Genomic DNA, 20,744 nt, shown 5'->3' on the forward strand with positions numbered 1-20,744 from the left:
CACTGCTGGGGATTTTTTCAGTTTTAAGTAAAATAGCATCCTTAACCTACTTCAGCCACTTTCAGTCTATCTAGCCTCTTTACACCAATCTCCAATCAAAAAAAAAAAAGAAATACAACACGAGAGAAGGGGGTAAGGCTCACCGTTATTTTTCATGTTTCATTCCTGCATCCATGGCCTAATGGAAGCTGGTGCATGTGCATGTGCTCTCGTGCAAAGGTGGTCTCGTGCGCACACGCTACGCGACACGAGGAACATGCTTATTGGGCAAGACAGTGGCAGCCACGGTGAAGAAAGTCTGGGAGGGTTTCCTAGGAAAGCTTTACTTTATCATCTATCAAAATTTTAGTACTGCACTACTTCAGTTTTCTTGTCAAAATTTGCATGTGCACAGCCATAGTTACACTTTGGGCTCAGTGTTCAGCCAAACTAGATTGATGCTTGTACTTCCCACGGCATAAAGTGCCAATGTAAAAGAGAATAAGGCTCGTAGGCTCTAGTGCCCCAAGAATTAGGGTCGCAGGGCCCCAGTGCGCACCGACCTTGGACAACTGGTAGAGGCGCACGGCCTGGGGAAACTGTCCACGCACGAGCTGTGCCTCCGCTGCTGCCTCGTACAGGGAGAACATGTCTAGGTTCAGCAGGGCACCCAGGTGCTCTGCCAAGGGTAGCGTGGAGGGGGAACCCGTGAAGCCCAAGAACAGGCGCTCCGCCGAACACCTGAAGAGAGGACATTGCATACTTGCCATCAGCAACTACCACGACCACCACATGGTCATCCCATTTTATGTCCACTGCAGGACGATGGCCTCTCACTGTGTTGCATTGGTTGACATCTGCAAATTTTTAAATCTCATCATGCAACCCAATCCTCTGCAGTTGCCGAGTGCACTTCCTTTTCCTTGGCAAACAACCTGTCACTATACTAGAGCACTGGTTACCTACTCCATGCATTGCATTACCACCACATAACATTTTTCTCCCTAAACAACCACCACTATAACACCGTATACTACAGCCAACAAACACTGAAATCAAGATTAGCACCACGGAAAATTTTTTTTATTGACTTGCCCATTCATGAAAAGAATTATTGGAAAACAAAGCCACTGGGGTGATTGTTTTTCTCTTATTCCATTGTTTCTTATCACCTGTTCCACCAAATTGCCAATCGCACCAATACCACTGACACAACTTCATGTAAGCCAATGACGAAGAATAGAAAGGACAACCAAAAACATGGGTGCTCTTAGAAAATCTGGACCCCGATATCACTTTTGCCAGCCTAGTGAACAGTAAACAGATGGGTCGGGGTACTACAAAAAAGCTGTACATTGAGACAACCACACTTACTTGGACTTGCAGGCATAGACGCCATAACGCGTCACCACCAAGCAGCCATCCAGAAAGGTCTCAGAAGTCAGCGGCACCTCGTCAGTACCCTTGAAGTCTTCACTCGCAGCTGCATAAAATTTGTTTGCTTTTGCAGACCAAGTTTGTCACAAAAGAAGCATTCCCAGGTCATACACTACTGAATTCTCTTAGCCATTAACCCTTAAAAGCATATCCACATGTGTAATGTGAAAATTCTGATAAGAGAAAATTGAGCTGAAATGACATAAAATTGTCCACTTTTTGAGTTTCTTTCACACAGCAAGTAGTCACCTCTTGTTATAATGAAGTTGCATCCTATGCAAAAGTAGTTTCATTGTATTTTATACTTGTAGTTAGCGTGCAAGCTGACATCGACAAAAGAAATTCACAATGACATATACGCAAAAGAAACCCAAGCATAACCTCTCCCATAGGCAAATAAAGGGCCTCCCATTGATATTGCTGGTCTGGCAGCGGCTTGGCACGTGAACAAACGCTGAATTAAAAATGCAAGCTTGGCATTGTCGCTAATACGGAACCACTCGATTGGTGCAATCATACAAGATCGGCCCATTGGCTTGCCAACTGTGGGCCAGCAAACTCAAGGTGCTGGCCAAAACATGCGCATGGGTTCAGAATGTGCCACTATACAAGATGCTCTTTGCAAGCGTCAAACATTTTTGCAACCACAATAGATATATTGAGCTGCAAGCAAACAAATAGCTTTGCTGTCACCGATACTGCCTCGATTCTTTGCATTTTTGTTTCGTTAGATCAGCAAAATACGCACTGAAATAAAGTATGGCCAACTAAATTTTAATTTATCTTGTTATATCTACTAATTTGCAATATCCAAAAATTCTCTATATCCAATCATTAGTTATATCACATGATACGTTATATCAAGATTTGACAACCGCTCTTGCATGACGTATGATGAGAGTAGCAGGATAGATGTTGATTCAAAGCAGCATGACCAGCCCTTTCTCTTGTGCTAATCACCTATAAAAGTAGTTGACAATTACAACTCCAATGATTTATTTTTTCCTAATTGTGGTATTCATTTTTTACACTCGGCTGCCAATGTCACTCATTGCAAAAGTTCACAAAGAATAGCAAGTTACAGGCACAAAAACAAATAAAAAGCAAATCAAGAGCACTGATTGGCCTCTATAAATTCTTGTAAACACAATGATCTCAGTTTGTTTTCAATGTGGTGTTACGTTACATGAGATAAAAATTTTGTTTGAGCAAGTCACTCAGAGGATGGGCGGGTGAAATACCTAGCTTGTAGATATGATCTGTCAAATTCATTTTTTGCAGACGTTAGGTTGCTGCAGAATGGTTCCCAGCAACACAATTACTGAAAGCACAAAGTGTTGTGTTGAGTGCACTCTGTCTGTCAATGTTTTTTGTTTGTCCTGGTGAATTTGTAGCACCACGTTAGGTTACCACTGTGAATGTGCCGCGAGGTTAACAGGCTAAGGTAACCAGAAGATTTAAAGAGAAGGTGACTGTGTTGTAAATCATGAAAAGCTGTGAGGCTTTGGTGGTGGTGGCTTTGCTATGTGCGAGGTTGGCCTGATTTTTTGCAACGCTGCCATATCCAGCTCTCTTCTTCCATTTGAGCTGTAACAGCTGCTGCACCATATAAACCTCCATTCACTATATTTTTCCAGTGCATGTGCCACACTAATGCAATATGGGGCATGCAACATTGTTGAAGAAGGCATTACAACAATAATAGGTTGCCCAACACAAGGTGGCTGACCCTCCGCTCACGGCATCCTTGTGCCAAAGGTAGGCTTGCAAACAGAGAGAATGTACCGGGTGCACGAGGTATTTGAAGGCATGGCTTCGAACCGCCATAGACCTTAACGCTCTAGTTGTATCTGTCTAGGCCTTTGTTTTCACCAACCTTTCTGTCACCTAAAAAGTGCACTTTTTCTAGATCATTGGCTTCCAGTCTGACACGAGATGAAGCCATATGCTGTCCTAGTCAGCTTACAAGACGCAGATCACAGAGAGTTGGAGGGTGCCACCTGCTCAACAAAAGTGTTACCAAATCCTTTCTTTTTGGGGTTTCGCAACAGTTTATAGCAGTCAATTATTACGTGTAACAAAGAAAAATTAGAGCTACTGGCAGTCAAATGCCCTTGGGCTTCTCCAGCCGGTGGAGATCGTGATGAGTGAGAGCCCCGAAAGGCGAATTACGGCCACTGCTGAGCAGCTTCAAGCAGCAAAGCCAACAGCCAAGCATTCCATGCACGATGTTGTTAGGTGCCGCTCCTAATAGATCTGCTTCTTCCCACAAGGTTGGCATGACCAAAAAATGGATTGGCTGCGAACTTCTGTGGCCATGTCACCAGCAATGTGGCATCCTCATTTAACATACCTTGCTTCTATGTACGAGAAGTGTCACTGAGAGTGAGACCAACAAACAGCCACACATTGCTAAAAACTCTCTAAAGGATGCCTTTGAGAAAGCACTGTGCAACATCGACACGCACTGTCTGATCAAAGCATGCAGCCATTGCTGAAGCCAAATCCAGTCAATAATGGAAGCTTAAGACAGTTTTATTCAACAGTATCTGAAAACAGCAGGTATCCGGGTATGCCACTAGACAAAGACACCAATTAACAATTGCTCCGTTTCACACACGTAACAACTCCTTTAAATACTCTTTCTTTCCGTGGACAATAACTGAATGGAACCAGCTTACTAACACCCAAGTTCAACAGCCTTCACTTACCTTGTTTACATCGTGTCTAACTTAGTAGTTACCGTATGCCTTCTATTTCAGTTTATATTAGTTTATTTACTCTTATGTATCTATGTATTTGTCGGTTGCCTTTTTTTTGTGATCTTTTCAACATTTGTACCCTCCTGCCAAAATCCCCAAAGTGGGATTGCAGTATCAATAAATAAAAAAAATTAAAAAAAACAAAAATTTGAAACATCTGTCAAATCTTGTATAACATGTCTTTGCTATTTGTGAAGTCGTCTTTATGTCCTTCCTCAACTAATTCGTGCATCTGGTAAAAGGAAGGAATGGTGGATAGGATAACAGCAAATCTGTGTTGCCAGAAACATATCCACCATGTTATTAACAAAGCTAACAGCACCCTTGGTTTTCTTTGCCGGAATGTCTGCCAAACTATTACTACATAAAAAACTCATGCATTCTAAATTCGAGTGTGCTTCACCCATATGGGACCCATACACTAGCTCACTTACACAGTTCTTAGAATCAGTTCAAAACTGCTCAGCTAGGTTTATCCAGGGTTTCTACCAAGTTGACTTTTCCAAATTCCCCTGAGTTTTCCAGGTTTTCCCTGAGTGCCTTTGCAAAATTCCCTGAGTGACACAGAACTTCATTTTAAGTCAAGACGGGTTGACACCATGTCGCCCAATGCCGCCACTCTCTAGTAAGCATGTGAAAAAAATTTAAAAAGGACGACTTAATCCAATCTGAATACTATGGAGTAGTGTTTATGTTATTCAAAAAGAGAATAGAAGGGAGGGGTTAGTAAAATGCACAGCAAATAAAATGGCTTCGAAAAAAATTGCAAATGGAGTCGGACATTCTCAAATACGAACAAAAAGGAGATGCATACAGAAGCAAGTATTTTCGAATATGAGCTATTTCTATCAAATGATAGCAAGCTCAGTGGTATGAGGCCCGAACTTTGTCACAATTGAGATTCTCTCTCAACGGCTCGCAAGTCAACCTCAACTGTCCTGACATACTCTCAGCCTGCGCATGACGCTTCAGTGTTGTGTTTCACTGCTTTAAAGAGTTTATTTTGGTTTGGATTAGGGACACCTGCATCTTGGCATCAGCCAATACTTTGTTTTTTGAGCTCAAGCTCCTTCAAAACGGTGGCAGCACGCTTCATTTCCTGTTCATTCCTCCATGCGTAGGTCCTTTCTTTTCTTGTCCTCGTTCTGCCACTCGTTTGCCCCACGGACCATTTTAAGCATCTTCTTGGTCCGTTGCACAGTCCACGTCTGATTTTTCGAACTCCCTAGGAGGCGTGAAAAGGTCCAGAAAATTGGCCAGTTGAAAAAAATTGGAGGACGTTTACGCTTCGCCTTCGAGAATGGATGTGATAGCGTTATCGCACCCCATTCGCACCGCCCACTCATTTGCTCGGCATGCTCTTGAATCACACAAAGACATAGTTTTCATATACAACACTTCTAAGTCCACAGCACTACTTTGGGGCATCCTCGCACCGGTCCCCACACGGCCCCAATGCGCTCAAACGAGACGAAGGGGAGAGGTGGGCAAGTGGCGCGCCACGTGTCGGGGCAGCGCCGTACATTGCGAGGAGGGGGTCTTCTGTGCTTGCCGCAAGATGGCTCTGCGTGTGTGCCAAGCACAGAAGAAATGTAGCAGAAATGTACTTCGCTACTCATTTAACTGCGACTTCTGTAATTTACATGCTCATAATTACCGATATACACCGCAGTATAACTTTCTACGGCACATTTCTAAGGCAACACCGCATTCACTAGAGGCACTTTTGTCGCGCTTTGATCCATCTAACTCATGGCTGAGTGGTAGCGTCTCCGTCTCACACTCCGGAGACCCTGGTTTTATTCCCACCCAGTCCATCTCGCAAGTTGTTTTTATTTATGAATTGCCTTCCGGAATTTTTCGCTCACGGCCAACGCCGCCGACGACCCCGGCTTTTATGCGACACTAGCTCCTTAACGCTGTCGCGTTAAAAATAGATGCACGTCATTTACTGCTCTTAAGGGCTCAAACCGCCACAGGCATATTCGAAAACGCTGTGAAGGCCTGTCGGTACGGTACATGTATTAGGCATATCGGTGCTCGTACTGTGACAGGAAATACCGGGTGCACGCGTGTATATTTAACGAATACATACTGTGTCCCGTGGCAATAGCCCCTTCCCACACTTGTTATGCTTCACTGCAATACTTCTGCGTATGCTTCACAAAGTAACATTTCTGTACACAGGCAAAGCTGACTTTCGGAAATCGAAATTATACAGCGCACCGTGCTTTCCAAGCTTCTAAGCCAATGGCGAGGACCAAAAAGGCGGAGCCCGTGCCATTGCTGATAGCAGCGAATTCTTTCAATAAAAAACATGGCACCAAACGGCAAGAAGCTTCATAGCGAACGTCGAAGCAGCTAGGCCTAGCGTTGCTGCAGTGGTGGCTACGGCTGCCAGCGGATCTGCGTGCGAGAGCGCCAGTTCAAGGCAGCGAGGTAATCAAAATGGCAGTGGTGGTGGCTTTGATTAATGCCATTTCTGGCATGCAGTCACGGAAAAATGTTGGGAAAATCAGACGGTGAAGAGTTCTTGCATCCAAAATTTCAGACGTTCTGATACATTGACTCTTTGGGGTACGTGGTAGTGCCGCAAAGCCGTCCAAATTATCGGGAATCCGGAAAGTTGGTCGATGACTGTACTCTGGCAACTCCTCCAGCCAACGACGGGGCATCAAAGACGATTCATTACAATTCCTGTCTGTTACTCGAGCCAGCATTACGGCAACTTTCGACCCTTTCGATAAAATTACAGCTAATTTTCCCTGATAGAGGCACAAATTCCCTGAGTTTTTCCCGAGTTTTTCCAGACTACTCTAAATCCCTGAGAATTCCCGGTTTTCCCGGTTGGTAGACACCCTGTTTATCCTAACTACTATGGCTTAGCCAGCGTTTCTAGCATGAAGCAACCAGATTGACCTACCTATACTTTCTACTAGACGTTGAATTTACCGCTTATGTCTGTTTCATAAGATATGCTACACCAATAATGACCAAAAAATGACACTTGTAGTGTCACATGTAGTGTAGGGCAGAGGCTACGACATTGTGTGCTGCACTTGGCTGAATACTGTAGCCAATCAAAGCAGACTGCACATCATCTTGTGGTACTGGAAGTGGAAACTGAGGGCCTGCTGGCATTTTCAGGTGGCACAGGCAGGCGAGTACTGAGGGGAAGCTGCCGTGACGGGCGCCCAGTGCTCTAGATTGCACGCGCCTCGCGCCTTTTCTCGGTGACATGAGATTTATAGGACAGCAAACATATCACACGATAGCAGTCTGGCAATGCACTGAACGTTGGTGCTGAGAGAATGTGTTTTCCAGGAACATATTAACCATTAAAAAGAAGCATAACTGTATTGGGGCATCTTGTGTGTTCTAGATTGTGTCGGTACTGGGGAATTGTACTAAGCGAGATTGTATGAATGAAGTTCTACTGTATTATTACACCTTAAAAAGTATGAATCAGCTAGCCCAGCAACAAGTAGTAGCAAGTTACTTGCCATCAGTTCCAGCTGTTGCTGCTCTCTGCGACTGGTGGCAAGGCCTTGAGCAACGGTAAATGGCCAGAGCAGGCTCTTTAATGACGAACCTCTGCAGGGCGGGGTCGATGCACTCTTTCTGCAACAGATCACAATAAATGTACTAAAAGTATGTACAGGTTACGGTCAACATGCCATGGAACTTTTAGGAATTTCAGGTTGAAATAACCCAAATTCTACTAGTATTAGCTGTCTTCCCTCTTGGCACTCATTTAACACCTTAAGTGCTTTCACATTCTCATCAAAGGTGACCTTTTTCTTTAACTGAAATTAAAATAAAAGAAAGAGATGCAGTCATCACCCTGCAATGGTGACGGCTATTGCTTTTCACATAATAGCAACAAAAATAAAAATAGACCGTATCTACTCTAATCTAATGTGCACTTTTTTCCCCGATATTATGCGTCGAAAAATTGTGTGCGTGTTAGAATCGAGTACGACCCTAAATCTGTGTTACCATATCGCCATCCGCATTTCAAAATGGCCGTCTCGTACACTCTTCGAGCCTAGACGCCGTAGCTTTCTCCATATGCTGCAGTATGTTCACTTAGGTAATGCTACCTTTGGCTTAGGCATAGCTTAGGTTAGTGCACCATCTGTCTTCCGCTCTATCAGCATGGAAGTACCAACTGCAATGACATGGTGAGTTCATCACGATGCCGCAATTAAAAGGAAAGCAATCACGTGTGCGGAGACAGACGGAAATCGGGCCGCATCATGAGTGTTCAGAGTTCCCAAAACTTGCGTGCGGGACTGGCGCTAACAGTAGAGCTGTTCTAACCGGCAGCTGCTACGTACAGCATAGCCATGCGGCCCCTAGCTTGAAAGCAATCTGCAACGGAGACAAGAATCTACGCATCTAGGTGCACCACGCTGTGTGCACCACTTAGTTCCCGTCAAAGCGAGAGGCCGCACAAAGGTTGATTTCCTCGCTCCCACTACCGCACTTCCTCACTCCAGTGTTTAAAGAGTTTCCATGGTTATTGAGTGAGATGTGTTCATGTTTGCTTGTGCGCATGTGACACCATGTTTATTAATTTAGTTAGTAAGCCAATGTTTAAAAGTTTATACGGCGGATAAAACTACTATCCTTACTTTTCGTATAGCTGTCTACTAATTTGTTATCATAATCGATGCTTCGCCTTTAGGGTGAAGCCGCGACTTTCTTTATTTATCGCAACTTTAACGTATTCGGAGTAACTCTTCGAACTCCCAAGTGAGAGAAAATTGTATTTCTGTATGAAAGAATGAGGTGCGCGGTAATGTAATGGACTTTTTTAGGTCACGGCAAATGGGTGCGTGTGACAATCGAGGGCGTTTTTTCCCCCCCTTCTTTTTTGGTCGAATTGAGTAAATACGGTATACTGAAAGACAAGAAGAAAGTAAGTTTAGACCATACAGTTGTGTACATGCACGAACATTTAGAGATGAAAGTAGAGGACAAGATGCACTGCACTGAGTCCTTGCACATACGCATATGCAGAGCTCCAGACATACACGAGGCGGCAATGCAGTCTGAGATGAGCAGGTGCACAGATAAGAAACATACACATACGAAATAATGGGTACACAGAGACAAGGCATGACGGTCAAAAGCAAGCTTTATCCCTGTCACAGAAAAAAAGATAGAGTATGAGGCACATAATATACAGCACGCATAACAGAAATAACAAAAATAATAAAAAAGTAACCTTCTTTTGGTTCATTTTTACTTACTTCCTACTTCTTTCATCACTTTCAGTAGGAGAATCAATAATAACAGTGTTATCACCCTCTTTCACTTGAAGAACAAAACTGCACTTCTGTTGCCTTCAGAGTCCCTCCCCCTTTCGGAGTCAAACAGCATCTTTTTTTTAGATGTGCAATCCCCGCTCAAGCTGTCAATGGAAGATGCTGTATTTCAAATTTTCCTGCCAGGAAGGGTCCAAAAGAGGGCCTTTGAGTACTGAACCGGCAGTGTCATCGAAGCAGTAGAGAAAGAAATTAAATGGAGGCATTCCGTTCATACAAGGGGAATATTGGTGTGGACAAGCTAATCTTATCCAAAGCAATGTTAATCAGTATCGCATTGAGGAGCGAGGCTCATCCAAAGCAATTAAGGAGTTAAAAAAAATGTGAAGGTGTCTCTATTAACCTCATTCTGTACTAGCATTAATATATTTGTGCATTTTGCAAGTTTCTCTCAATGTTACTTTACACCAGTTTCTGTATACTTATGTTTTGCTTGGAACCCTTAAAGAATATTGCTGAGTCTTGGAAGATGCCCATATGTATTTGTACATCTAAAGTTGAATGCTGAAATAAAGGAATGGAATGGAATGAATGCTGTTTCCGCCCAAGTTGAAACAATCTTCTAACATAAAATTGTCGCACATTCATTGATTTCACTGACTGATACAGTTGAATGTGTCAAAGCAAATAAGGGGCTATGAGGGACTCCCGAGTACAGAGGAGGCCCTGAAGTATTTTGACCACCTAGGATTCTTTGACATGCACTCTGTATTCGGTACATGAGTGTTTCTGCATTCTGCCCCATTTTAGTGCAGCCACTGCGGCCAGAGATCAAACATTCTTAGAAATGTATATTTTTTTTTTATATGCCGGTGGCTGATTGACAGTGAACACCTTGTAATGCACCAGATACTTATATTAAAAGAAGGCTATTAGTTCAAATATTTTTGGGTTTCCCTTTTGATACTGTATGGTATTATGACCTCAATTTGATCCACATCAAGGTTTGATTGATTGATTGATTGATTGATTGATTGATTGATTGATTGATTGATTGATTGATTGATTGATTGATTGATTGATTGATTGATTGATTGATTGATTGATTGATTGATTGATTGATTGATTGATTCCAGAACCTTGTTTTCAGCACTACAATGTCATATCCACTAAGCCACTGTGATGAGTATATCCCCTTAGGGCATAGTGCGCATAATTGTGCACGCCGAGACACTGCATCAAAAGTAAAAGTGTGATTGAAAATAATGATAGTAATAATGTATCACATAGATCTTGAAACACGTATGATTGAACCTGTGCTATAACTGCATAATAGTGCTACGGAACAGTATTTGCGATGACAAAGAGGCAAGCAAGGTGAAGACGACGACAATTAGAGGCTAGCGCGGGCTGTTGCCTCTTGGCCAAGTGCGGCGTATCGCCTTGACTGCCTCCACGGTGCTCGGTATTTCTCCTCTATTGACCTTCGCTCCGGCTACTGGCTGCTGTGGACGATCTCGACTGTGAGAAGACTGCCTTTGTAACACCCGACGGTCTTTATCAATTCAAAGTGATGCCATTCGGTCTATGTAACGCTCCTGTCACTTTTGAACGCATGATGGACTCCCTTCATGGTTTCAAATGGTCCACATGCCTGTGCTACTTGGACGACATTACAGTATTCTCCCCAATGTTTGCTATGCACCTCGAGCGCCTCTCGGCAGTCCTGGACGTTTTTCGTCGAGCCGGTTTGCAACTCAACGCATCGAAGTGCCAATTCAGCCGTCGCCAGACTGCCGTCCTTGGGCATCTCGTTGACGCAAACGGAGTGCAACCGGACCCAGGCAAGGTCCATGCTGTTACGCACTTCCCTGTTCCGAAGTGTGTCAAGGATGTGCGCAGCTTCATCGGCCTTTGTTTGTACTTCCGCCGTTTCGTGAAAAATTTCGCGGCCATAGCACGACCACTAACCAAGCTTTTGAAAAAAGACGCCCCTTTCCAGTGGGGCGATAACGAGGCCTCTGCATTCTCGCTTCTAATCGACCTTCTCACAACGCCTCCCGTTCTGGCCCATTTCGATCCTTCTGCACCTACTGAAGTCCATACTGATGTCAGCGGTCATGGAATTGGCGCGGTACTGGCCCAATGCCAGCGTGGCTACGACCGTGTTATCGCTTACGCCAGCAGGCTCCTCTCACCCTCGGAGCTCAACTATTCCATCACTGAGGGTGAGTGTCTAGCCCTAGTTTGGGCGATTGCGAAGTTCTGCCCATACTTATATGGCCGAGCCTTTTCCGTTGTCACAGACCATCACGCGCTTTGCTGGTTATGCTCACTGAAAGATCCTACAGGAAGACTTGGTCGCTGGGCCTTACACCACCAAGAATATTCGTATACTGTCACGTACAAATCTGGCCGACTACACAAGGACGCTGACTGCCTGTCTCGTTACCCGGTAGACAAGCCTGAGAACGCCGATAGTAGTACCGCCAACGGCATTTTCTCTGTGTCTGCCTTCGCTAACATCGCCAATGAGCAGTACCGAGACCTATCGCTGCGAGTACTCATCGAGCGTCTGCGCTCTACACCTACCAACGCATCCGTTCGCCGATATGTCCTCCAGGGCGGCATTCTGTATCGAAGGAGCTTCCACCCTGACGGATCTGATCTTCTTCTTGTCGTGCCGAAACATCCACGACAGACTGTGCTCTTTGAGATGCATGATGCACCCACTGCAGGACATCTTGGGGTAACCCGCACGTACGCCCGCGTCCGCCGCCACTTCTATTGGCTCGGTCTCGCTCGCTCCGTCCGATGCTATGTTGCTGCCTGTGATCCCTGCCAGCGTCGGAAAACACTTGAGGTGCTACCTGCCGGTCATCTCCAGCCGATCACCGTCCCTGTGGAACTGTTCTTTCGTGTTGGATTAGACCTCCGACGGTCCCTTTCCCACGTCATCCTCTGGGAACAAATGGGTAGCCGTCGCAACTGATTGCGCCACCCGATACGCTATCACACGGGCTCTCCCCTACCAGTTGCACCACTGACGTCACGAACTTTCTCTTGCGTGACATTATCTTACTTCATGGCACCCCGCGACAGCTGCTTACTGACCGTGGTCGTAACTTCCTCTTGAAAGTTATCGCCGACATTGCACTCCTGCTCCATTCAACACAAGCTGACTACCTCATACCATCCTCAAACCAATGGCCTGACAGAGCGGTTAAACCGTACTTTTACCGATATGCTGCCCAAGTACGTTTCCAACTACCACCACGACTGGGACATTGCCCTTCGTTATGTCACATTTGCGTACAATTCCTCCCGGCACGACACCACCGGATTTTCTCCATTTTATCTATTGTACGGTCGCGAACCGACCTTGCCCCTAGACACAGCACTTCCTCCTGCTGCGATCTCAACAAGCGAGTATGCGTGCGACGCCATCGCCCTCGCAGACCATGCACGCCAGCTTGCCCGTACTCGACTAACGGCCTCGCAAATCACTCAGCAGTGTCAGTATAACGCCCGCCACCGTTACGTACAGTTTTCGCCTGGTGCGCACATGCTCCTGTGGTCGCCCTCTCGTCATGTCGTACTTTCAGAGAAGCTCCTTTCACGATATACAGGGCCCTACCGCGTGCTCTTCCAGGTGACGCCTGTGACGTACGAAATTGCTCCTGTGAGTTCAACCTCGTCCTCTACCCTGGCATCTAGTGATGTTGTGCACGTCAGTAGGCTCAAGGCCTACTACACTGCTTCCGAGTCCGGTGTTTAGTCGCTCCGGGACAGCGCTTTTGCCACAGTATTTGCAGTATTTGAACAGTATTTGCAATGACAAAGAGGCGAGCAGGGTGAAGATGACGACGACAATTAGAGGCTAGTGCGGGCTGTTGCCTCTTGGCCAAGTACAGCTTATTGCCTTGTAAATATACTTGTATATAGCTTTTCTTCGGCGTCTTCCTACGTAACAATATGTTAAGGTACTTTAGTAAAAACTAGTTTGATGTAGAGGGAAGGGTGTTTGCTCTCAGTGTCAGGATGTCCTTGTGTACCAGATTCACTTATTGCATTGTTTTTCAGTGTTTATCCCCAGGCATAATTCTCAAGGGGTTGGATAGGCTCTTTCCAAGTATGCTAGACATGAAAGAGTTGACATCCTCATACCTGACATGGCTGCAGAGTTCTCACATCGAGTCAACACTCTGTAAACTTGACAAAACTCGCTGAGAATTGAGAATTCTTAATTAGTTCAGCAGCTGTATTCCTTTCATGTTTTTGAAGATGAGAAAAATATGGTGAAACTGTTCATGTGGTGTTTTAAAAAAATGTGGTGCGGCGTTTAACATGTGGTGTTTAACATGTGGTGTTAAAATGTTGTGTTTCAATTTTTAATGGGGAGAATTATTTGCACCTCAAGGCAACGTGGCATGCGACAAACACCTTGGATTGGTGAGAGCTAGCCGCACTTGGAAAGACGGTGGAGAACAAGATGGGTAGTTTGGCCTCTGGAGTCCCAAACCTGCACATCCAGCTATGAAATCTCACTCTTCACACTCCGTCTATATTGTATGGTTACAGCCAAGAAAGAGAGCATGGCTAGTATTGCAAATGAATACTAAGGGGAAAAAAAACAAAAACAAAAGAAAGGAAGATCCCAATGTATTGAGTAAATTACATGTAACAGTAATACATGGTATAAAAATGCAGGCACGCAAGACATACACAGGAGCAAGAAGGCCTACACAAGCATCTACCATCAACTCAAAGGTTGCACAGTGGTGGCAAAAGAAAAATGGAAGACACAAACACAATCTGTGCATGCTCCAAAGAAAGGCATGCCCAACTTGTCAGTGATGGACACACATGAGCCCTTTTAAAAGATTATGGCTTTGGCATGACAATTCCTCTTTAAGTGAAATAATTGAGGCCTGACCTGTGCATGTACTGCTGCTATAACTTATACGCCAAGCCTTTACCATAATATGGACGTCTTCATTTTTATGTCTCAATGGAACTTCGCTGTTTAGAGACTTGCAATCTCGACAGTGCATCGAAAGGTTAGACGGTCACCTACCAACTTGCTCAGTGCTCTGTCATTGTAACATATGTCATAAGCGAGGCCAATCAACAACTGGAACAAAAGCAGTTGAATAAACAAATGCCTTGCAATGTTTCGAGAAACTACACAGGTAAGTAGATGCTATTCATGAGATAACCCCATCGACCGATAGTGTTAATGCTTTCGAATCAACCTACACCGGCAGAGAGAAATTGCTAGAGCTTCAAATGCCCTAAGAGGAATATATTCACACCGTATTTTATCTTGCATGAGACGGTATTGATATATTTCGAAGTGATCAGCAGTTGCTGAACAAGAAAAGCCTCAACCTGGAGCCACTGCCTTTGATGAGGAGATTTGTAGTCGTGCGACATATCTAATCATTCAGCTAGGTCCTTTCACATGTGCACACTGTTTATTTCAACTAGAAATCTAGGAATCTAAGTGGCACTAAAATGGTAATTGTGGCTTTGAAACAGCAAAAAAAATGCATAATGCATGATGTAATGCATATATTTTTAGGCCGACCACCAAGGCACCTTATTTTACCTTGAATATGGAGCTTTTTGCAAAAAAAATGGAACTTTAAAATTTTTTTCCATGCGAACGGCTAAACCTTCGATACTTTAAATATTTTTCAGCTGTACTATGTTAACGGGTCTACCGGTATATATTTTATATGTGACTTCCAGGTTTTTCTACGTTCCGAGAAAAAAACTCAAACTTTGCAATTTTACACGCTTTTGCTAGGGCCAGAACCAATAGAAATATTCAAATTTTTATAAAATTTACAATTTTTGCAGTCACATCGCATCTTTGGGTTGCCACAAACGCAATATGAAGGAGTGGATTATACAGTGTGTCTTTGAGGAAAAATGTTGATTGATGCCGTCTAGCTCAGCTTGGCCGGAAAAACAAATTGTCCTCAAAATTCTACAAAATTTTTGCAAGGGAAAATAAACATGGAGGATGAGTTTTGAACTCTAACAAACATGTGGAAATTTTTTCAGCTATATCTGTGATGGTCGAAAAAACGCTGGTTGATTTGGCGTGGAATGACCCAGTAGCTTAAGGATACGTTACAACAAAATGTAATGATAGAACACGAGTAAAAATGTGATGAATGATTTTTCTAAAGCCAATGACCCAAGGCCAGTGACCAACGAAAACCAAAACATGAATCACAACACTGGAAGCGCTTCCCGAGTCATGCTCGGGAAGCGACGTGCTTGGTCCACGTCTTGTCTTCTAGTTACTTCCAGCGCACAGTTCAAGATGTAAAAGCAGGTTTTATTGAACCTAAAGAGCTTGCTGATTCATGCAACTGCACAAAACTAGAAATGCATTTTGAGAACTCTACAGATGCGTGCCAACAGTGCGCAATCAAAAACTGTACAACATTTTGACAGCGTGCAACAAAAAGCTTTTTAAGCCTGCACACAATCACTCACAAGCAGAAGCACAGGCAGCCATAAGTACATGGCAGGCACTGAACTGGCTCTGACCTTTTTTGTGGTGATGCTGGCAAAATCAAGGGCACTTTTGGAGAACACGTGTAGCTGGGTGTCGGGCGATCCGGTCTCACCAGCAGCAGCCACAATGAGCAATTGGTCTGTCAGCACCACATGGCGTGCACCCGTAACAGGCACACTATACAGACACGATGCACGCCGGGCCACATCCCCACCATCATAGAGCTGTGTGGCAACAAAAATACCATGCGTGACGATAACAGAAGGGCTGCCAGAAAGACTGACTGACACTGGCACATGATGGCACGAATGGCCAGGGCGTAAGGAAAAGTAACTTCTTATTTAGCTGCACGGCCGACCGCACACTTGTTAGTGCACTTCGCGGGAGTATCACACAAAAGAATTTGGAGTACGCCACGCCACTTGAATTCACGAGACCCCACTCACGAACAACCTAAGCCTCGGCATCCCTGCATGGTAAGTTGTGTTCCCCCCCCCTCCCCTCCAATTTCCTCAGTGTGTTTCACCAAAGAACAATTCCTTTGACGCATATTGGCTCGCTGGCATTATTGCCCACAAGAAGCAGTAAATGCCCTTTTTGTTTAACTGCCCTTACTACGTGCTCCATTCTTTGTTGCGAAGTTTTCAAAAAGCGAAAAAGCCAGGTTTTGTGGACATGGGTGCTGCGACCTGGCTGTTCTCTTGCCGAATGGGCCAACAAATCACAGCAGAATATGTGCCCCATGTGTGCCACTGGGCTCCTTGCATCACCACCAGATGGCGCTCGCCTCTGTGCGTCCGCGGAGGCGAGCGCATTGAGGCGGATCAGAAAATTTGGCTGTGGGAGTTCATAGTGTTCTTTCTTCTTTCTTTTATTGTTTAACCTAGGTAGGGCTTCAGGCAGTATAATAGCAAGAGCATGGTGGCGCAACCCACCGCCCCGTTCCAAAGCGGACGCTCATAACATCCATCCATCCATCTCCTGCGGCCGTATGGAGAAAGACAAATAAAGAACCAGAAAGCACACCTTCGTACATCCACCGGCGCGGCAGCGGCGGCGACATTGCATTAGCCTCTCTACAATGCTTAAAATAAAGCCTTTCATGCAACTTTCTGTCGGTATTCAGTAAACACAAATTCGTGTTCTGACTCTTTAAGCACTCGCACAGAGCTCCTCTGTATATAGATTCCAACTCGTTGGATCTGCTGCATTTTTAACACCAATCTCTTGGTCAAAGTGCACAATTGAGGAGGAGGTTGCACAGAGTGATGTTTCGGAAAGTGCACTCGGCATACAGTAGCATAATGCATCAAAGTTTTACTTGGCTAGGTGGCACCTCCTAATGGCTCTTTCTGTAAGCACCTAAACACCAACAATTTAGAGACATGAGAGAATGGTTAAAGCATTGAGTAAGAACTGAGAAATACTTAGAGAAAAGATCAATGCTCCAGTACTGTTAAACACACGAGAATGCTGGGATGTGGGTTCTCGAGGGTGAAATCCTTATTAGCAAGCCGGGTCATCCTGAAGACAAGGCCTGTACTACACTTTACATTTCCATCATTTTCATGCATGCGAAAGCTTTGTTCTTGCTTTGAATTGTGAATTCGCCATTACAAATGCCTAATCTTTTAATCTAGCTAAACTAGCATTTGTCCATTATGTCTTCAACCTGTGTCAGCTTTTCTGCTAGTAAACATGCATTTCAACAGCAACCAAACAGCTTAACTTATTACCCTTACTGCATTAATATTTTATTTTAGCGTCCCTACAAGTACACTAGTGAGGGCAGACGCCGAGGCTTCAGAAGGTGTGCTTGCCAAGAGCATTGGAGTGCTGCTGCTTGAGTCGGTGGCATCACCTTTCGATGCTTCAAGTAACGACAGCTTATAGGCACCATAGCTTCCTGCATCTAGTTGATGCAGGAAGCAAGTACAAGTGCACGTGGACAGTGACCACACACTCTGCCTCACCTCAAGTTGGCCCGAGGCTGCATCCAGCACAAGCAGGCACTGGCGACCCTGGACTGTCTGCTTGTCCACAAGCGTGTCCCGGCCAAGCTTGGACACGCGCCGAGGTTGCTGGGGAGGACTCTTGTCTGCAATGACAATTTATTTCTATGCAAAGAGATGCATGATGTATGCAAATTATGCAGATCCAACACACATGTTGGAATCAACATTAAGCGAAACGGTGGTGAAGCAGTGAGTTAAATGCTATATGTAACATAAATTACACAATTCAATGCATATGATTGTCTTTATATTAATGCAATGCAGGATCTAATTTCATGCAATGTCCATGTTTACGCACTGCACAAGTCATGTCACGTATGTCATGTGATGTTCATGTTTATGCGCTATACCTTTTATAATCTATGCCCAAAATGCAAACAGTAGCTCATGCAGATGTACAATGTGAGACGTCAACGCAGAAATGTTGCGAGGCCAAAGGTGATGTTTGATGCCGTAGTTGATGGAAGAATGGTGAGAAGAGACGTGCTTACAATAGCACTCACCCAGTGGCCCAAGAATGGGCGAGGCCAAATTACAAGAAAATCAAATAAGTAATCCAAAATTACGCGTTATTCCATTAAAAGGTCTGTGTGCTTCAGAGCAGACATGAGCAGACATCATACTTACAGGTTTTAAGTAGTAGTTTATTGTTCGAAAATGCAGAACATAGGTGCACTCAATGAAACTGCTTTTTTGCTCAAAATTATATGCTATAGTTAAGCTGGCTATCATGAACTTCAATATAACCAAATTCTGGATATAACGAAGCATTTAACTTTTTGTAACTTCTTGTTAGCAGAACACCATATACTTTGAATCACAAAATAACAAAATGTGTTTACACGCGATTTAAATATAATGATATTACATTGCCGCCCTTGAAGGTATGTCGAGGCAATAGATGGAAGCCAATGCAGACACTGATAGTCACAAATAGTTGAATTACATGACGCTGCCTTAACTGTATAAGCCAAAGTATATAATGGCACACACAGTTCTTTAACAATGGGGTACCGCAAATTGAGAAAATCAAATAACCTGTTCAGTGTCATGTGCTGATCTATGTGCTTTAAATATACAGTAAACATGAATTATAATGAGATCATTTCACTCGAAATATCGCTTCGTTCGAGCTTTCTTCCAGTCCCGACCCGAATGCACACATTTTAAACCGGTTTACCAAAAGCATACTGATAAGCCACTCCGCTTAGAGTGAAACAGCATGCAGCGTGTGCACACTCATGGTGGCACTCAGCACCTCTTGCACCGAGCGAGCAACTCTCTCCATTACCACCTATTGCCATCGCAGTGCCCAAGGAGAATCACAGTGACTGACAAAGTCTGATAATATATCTGACATTTTGAAACCGCGTACATATTGCTTGTTCACTTGCTGTTCAACTCAGTGAACAAGCAACTCGTAAGCGGTTCCAAAACAAAAAAAGTCAGTGAACAAGGAACCCGTACACGGTTCCGACACATGAGATATTTCATCAGACTTGGACAGTGACTGTGATTCTCCTCATTCCATGCCTGACCAGACAAACTTTGGTCGAACCCTTGATTACATTGCAGTACTTTGTCCTCCTTTCCTCCATGCTGCACCCACGCATTATCAGCGGTAAGTGGCACCACGACGGGACTGCAGCAACTAGCAAGGAGTGGGTGCGCAATCATAGCAGCGCTCAACGTCTTTCATGCTGTGCAAGCGAGCGACCCTCTTCGTCGCCAGCTATTGCCATCATGGTGCCTGCGTACCTTTCTCCTCTATGGTGCACCCGCATGTTATCAGTGATAATGATGAGAGGCACCACCATGGCACCGGTGGTAGCTAGTAAGGAGAGGGTGCACATTCACGGCAGCTACATGCCGGGAGAGTGACTCTTATTGATGCCAGCTATCACCATTTGGCCAACCTAAACACACACACACATACAAAAAATAAGTTAATTTTGCAATTGGGATGGCACTATTATACTGGATACACCCTACGAGTGCATAAAAAGAAGACCAAGCACGGAAATGTGCGGCTCTGCGCCACAAGTGCGATTATGCGCCACAAGTGCGTCTGACTGAGTGAGTCTGAGTCAACCTGGCTGAGTATAATTCTGGTTTTGCTATAATTATAATTTAATAATTACAAACTAAAAATAATTTAATTTACTAACAAACTGTCCATATACAAACGAACATAGCATCTAGTAGGGCATGCTGCCGCTTAAAAGGCAACCGGGCAGTGATGAAGGTGTTGGCTGTGCAATTTATGCCAGCGATGTGCTTCCCTCGCGACGGTTGACGATATCGATAAGCAGACGCAGCGGCAGCACACCTGGCTAAATGCTATGTTCATTTGTGTGTGGAATGCTTGGGAGCAGTGCAGTTACTATGTGCAAGCAAGCATGTCCCGTGGTGTTTCTTTTTTTTTTTTTTTCACGGGCATCTGCAGTAAGCTCAAAGACACTAATACTTAACAGATAGAAAGACAGAAACTGTTTATTTGTATGTTTTGCAAACTGCTCTGAAACTTTCTAATTGGAATTTTTTCCTAGCTTCGTTGCTTTAGAAGTTGTTTAATCAATCTTTAAAATCATCTTATTAAGCAAAATACAAAAAATTGCGTGACACACTACATACAAAAGTGAGCAACATGATTTTGGTCGCATCGTCTTAGAGTGCATCGCCATATTTTTAAATTCTGGCTAAAGTTAGCTGAAACACTCTGTATAATTTGAGAGTCATTCTG

At 44.3% G+C, this 20,744-nt stretch overlaps 1 protein-coding gene across 1 annotated transcript in view; it reads right to left on the bottom strand.

Annotated features, from left to right (window-relative positions):
• LOC126529620 (uncharacterized) overlaps window positions 1–20,744 on the bottom strand; it is a 190,136-nt gene that overhangs the window by 115,916 nt on the left and 53,476 nt on the right. Inside the window, exons 7-12 of the mRNA XM_050177139.2 lie at window positions 17,960–18,084; window positions 16,019–16,210; window positions 7,726–7,799; window positions 3,157–3,179; window positions 1,354–1,462; window positions 543–720 (exon numbers count right to left, since the gene is read on the bottom strand). Coding sequence (XP_050033096.1) covers window positions 543–720; window positions 1,354–1,462; window positions 3,157–3,179; window positions 7,726–7,799; window positions 16,019–16,210; window positions 17,960–18,084 — 701 coding nt within the window. The remainder of the gene's footprint in view (window positions 1–542; window positions 721–1,353; window positions 1,463–3,156; window positions 3,180–7,725; window positions 7,800–16,018; window positions 16,211–17,959; window positions 18,085–20,744) is intronic.

The sequence above is a fragment of the Dermacentor andersoni genome, chromosome 9 (assembly GCF_023375885.2).
Source record: "Dermacentor andersoni chromosome 9, qqDerAnde1_hic_scaffold, whole genome shotgun sequence".
NCBI classification, from domain to species: Eukaryota; Metazoa; Arthropoda; class Arachnida; order Ixodida; family Ixodidae; genus Dermacentor; species Dermacentor andersoni.